At 45.2% G+C, this 2,790-nt stretch overlaps 1 protein-coding gene across 1 annotated transcript; it reads right to left on the bottom strand.

Moving 5' to 3' along the window:
• Nucleotides 1-413: 413 nt before the first annotated feature.
• On the bottom strand, nt 414-2,324 carry LOC136199254 (uncharacterized). The gene has a single exon (XM_065989428.1). The coding sequence runs from the start codon at nt 2,322-2,324 to the stop codon at nt 414-416; it is 1,911 nt and encodes a 636-aa protein (XP_065845500.1).
• Between the last annotated feature and the right edge of the window lie 466 nt (nt 2,325-2,790).

The following is a 2,790-nucleotide window of genomic DNA, read 5'->3' as shown; positions in this document are numbered from 1 at the left end:
GCGTATAAGCAGCTTAGGATGCTGTTAAACAGCATATTAGAAGAAAAAATCGAAGTTTCTTTCGCAAAACGAAGAATAGTTTTACAATAAGACAGCGCATTATCCGGGAGTTTGCGTGATGGTTAACGCACTTGCAGTTGCCGCAGCGAGACAGCCGTGAGGTCCTTGAACGTCGGAAAATGACGTTTTCTGCAAAAGAATGCGTAGAAGCGAGTGGAGCGTTTGTCCACCAATATTAAATGCTGCAACACCAGTAGGTGCTGCAAGTATGCATTCGCTTCCGAGCATTTCCTTTATGCAATTTATTAGATACGACTTTCCGGTTCCAGCGGAACCGCAAACAATCATTCGAAGCGGCTTGCATTCGAAGCCGCTTTTTGTCAACTCGTTGTGGCTGCGAACAATGTCGTACGCTAATTTCTGATTGCCTTGAAGAAGGCTTGAATCGGCAGCCGACACGAGCTCTTTATTGAATGAAGTGCTTTTTTACGCGCTTCCGTTACAAATTTTGGAGCCTCTGACAACGGTGGAAACTGCGCAAGTTTTTCCGACCAGTTGTAGTGTGCGAGATCTCCCTGATTAAACTCAGAATCTCTTGTGTCGTCCTCGTCAAAGTCATCGGCTGAATTGGGAGGACGGCACAATTTCATCCAGTCATCTTGATCTCGGATCTTTTTATGTCCAAGATCTTTATCGTCGTCTTTCTGTGCCTTATTTGGATCGTCGTCTGTCTCTTCAAAAGGCATTTGAATATTGACTATTGATTCAATATCTTCCATCAGTTCAATTCTATTGACCAACTTCTTGCTGGCCGTTCGAATGAACTTTTTGAAAGCTTTTGTAGAAGGCAGAGGAATGGTTTCACCGTCTGTATCGGTAATCTCATTCTCGACTTCTTCCTCTTCTTCGATAGTCAAATCGTCTAGCTTACGAAAAGGTTCGAATTTCATCAACTGGTAGTAACAGTACTTTTCGTACTGTTCCTTGTTTGACTTATTGCAAAGGATTCGCGGTACTACACGAACGACTATAGACTTTTTTCTGCGCACCGTTTTACCCTTTGCGTTTATATAGTAGTCAGAGACGTAGTCCAGTAGACAAACGTCTTCAACTTCTACCGGACGTCTCATGTACTCTTCTATTACAGTTGAAAGCGTTGCAGTTCGCCCTGGCTTTGCAGCCGGATTGACTTCACGCTTATTCTCTAAAACGAGCGTTTTGAATTCGCGGGTCGATGTCACCAGCTTTTCGCCCATAATTAGATGGCAAGTTTCCTGTGCTGAATAGTCGCGCTCGCCAACGGTTTTCATTAGCAATTTGGAAACGGCCTTTCGAGCCGGATCGTCCGTGGACATTGACTCGGTAATCATCTTAAACGTTTCCTTCAGCGTTGCTGATTGCGGCTCGCTTTTTGTTGCGTATTTTGCGATATACTTACCGACAGCGTATGGGCTGACGATAACTTGCATGTCAACATTCGCTCGCCAACCTTCCAGCTGGAAGCGATTGTGACTGTTTACGCGAGGATCGTTGCGCTTGTGTTCTATCTCCGCCTCGGTATGTTGTTCCGGCTTTCCGAAAGGAGAAATTTCCAGTGTCGTTTCTTTTCTCAGCGTTTTTGGAAACCCGAAACGACACACGGACTCTCCAATTAAATTTGTTTTAAGGCAAGTCGTTTGCTTGCACTCTGTAAGGCACTGAACAGTGGCTATCAGACGCTTGTAATCAGCGTCATGATCGCTAATGTCGGCCCACTTTTCATGGCACGGATGATTGCCTGTCTTTGTTTGCGGCATTTCTCTTTTGCCTTCTTCGTCGAAAGAAGGATTCATCGTCGACACAAGCCAATCGGCAAAGTCGACAATTTCTTGGCCTTCTTCCGTTAGAATCTCTTTCATTCTCTCTTCGTTTGGTTCATCGTCTTTGCCAAGTTGAAACTCGGGGTAATCCTTTATGCGACGAGTTATCTCTTCGCAATCAGGAGCATCCCGAATCCAACCGATGCCGTGCGTGTGAGCACTGTCACGATGCTGGTATTCTATGCGAGCCCAACAGTCTGTAAAGCAGTAGACGTTTGCCATAATATTATGCAAATAGTCAGTGGCTCGTTTAGTAAATAGCCAATCGGCTAGCATGGGATTGCTGTTCAGAGTTTCGTTTCGATCTCTATGCTCTGCATGCAAATCCTCTGCCGTTTTATCTGAACTATAATGCGCTGCCAAATTGAAAAACTCGGGCCAATGCAAATCAGCTGCGCTCAAAGTAAAAAAGCAGCTTGGCGAACAGAGATTTTCCATCATGGCAAAAAGATTTTTCTTCTGCATGTTCCAGTACTGTTTTGTACCTTGCAGACTTTTGCCAAAGTGGACAACTTTGTTAGCAAAATGAGAAATTTTTTCCGACGTTTTTGTCATCTCTCGGAGTTCCTCAACGGTGAGGGCTGCATCGCTCGGATTTTGTTTGACAAAAACCCGAGCGGTTTCTAACGCCCGCCACCTCATCATTGTATTCAGAGCAAAATACCTAAAACGCGGATGCCTAGCAAAACGCCCGTCTTTATACAGCATTATGTGTTTCAGGTATTCGCCCAACGTAACCGACCGTAATCGGGGACTACGGAAGTCTCCTGCTCCCGTTGGAAACAACGCCGGAAAGGCTTGCGTAAAGTAGCCTTCCGTCGTAAACTCACTAATAAGATTACTGCCGTAAGTGGGCCAGCTCATATGGTCCAGCTGGTCACCATTTTCCTTGCAGCTATCTCCTTTTTCTTCAGCCTGTTCATCGGCAGAC

Source organism: Oscarella lobularis, chromosome 20 (assembly GCF_947507565.1).
Source record: "Oscarella lobularis chromosome 20, ooOscLobu1.1, whole genome shotgun sequence".
Lineage (NCBI taxonomy): Eukaryota > Metazoa > Porifera > Homoscleromorpha > Homosclerophorida > Oscarellidae > Oscarella > Oscarella lobularis.
The sequence above is the reverse complement of the archived record's forward strand: the minus strand, read 5'-3'. Positions and strand labels throughout refer to the sequence as shown.

Bases quoted from the DNA above. Each gene is read 5' to 3' on its own strand.
- LOC136199254 (XM_065989428.1), bottom strand. From the start codon at position 2,324: ATGCAGAAGAAAAATCTTTTTGCCATGATGGAAAATCTCTGTTCGCCA.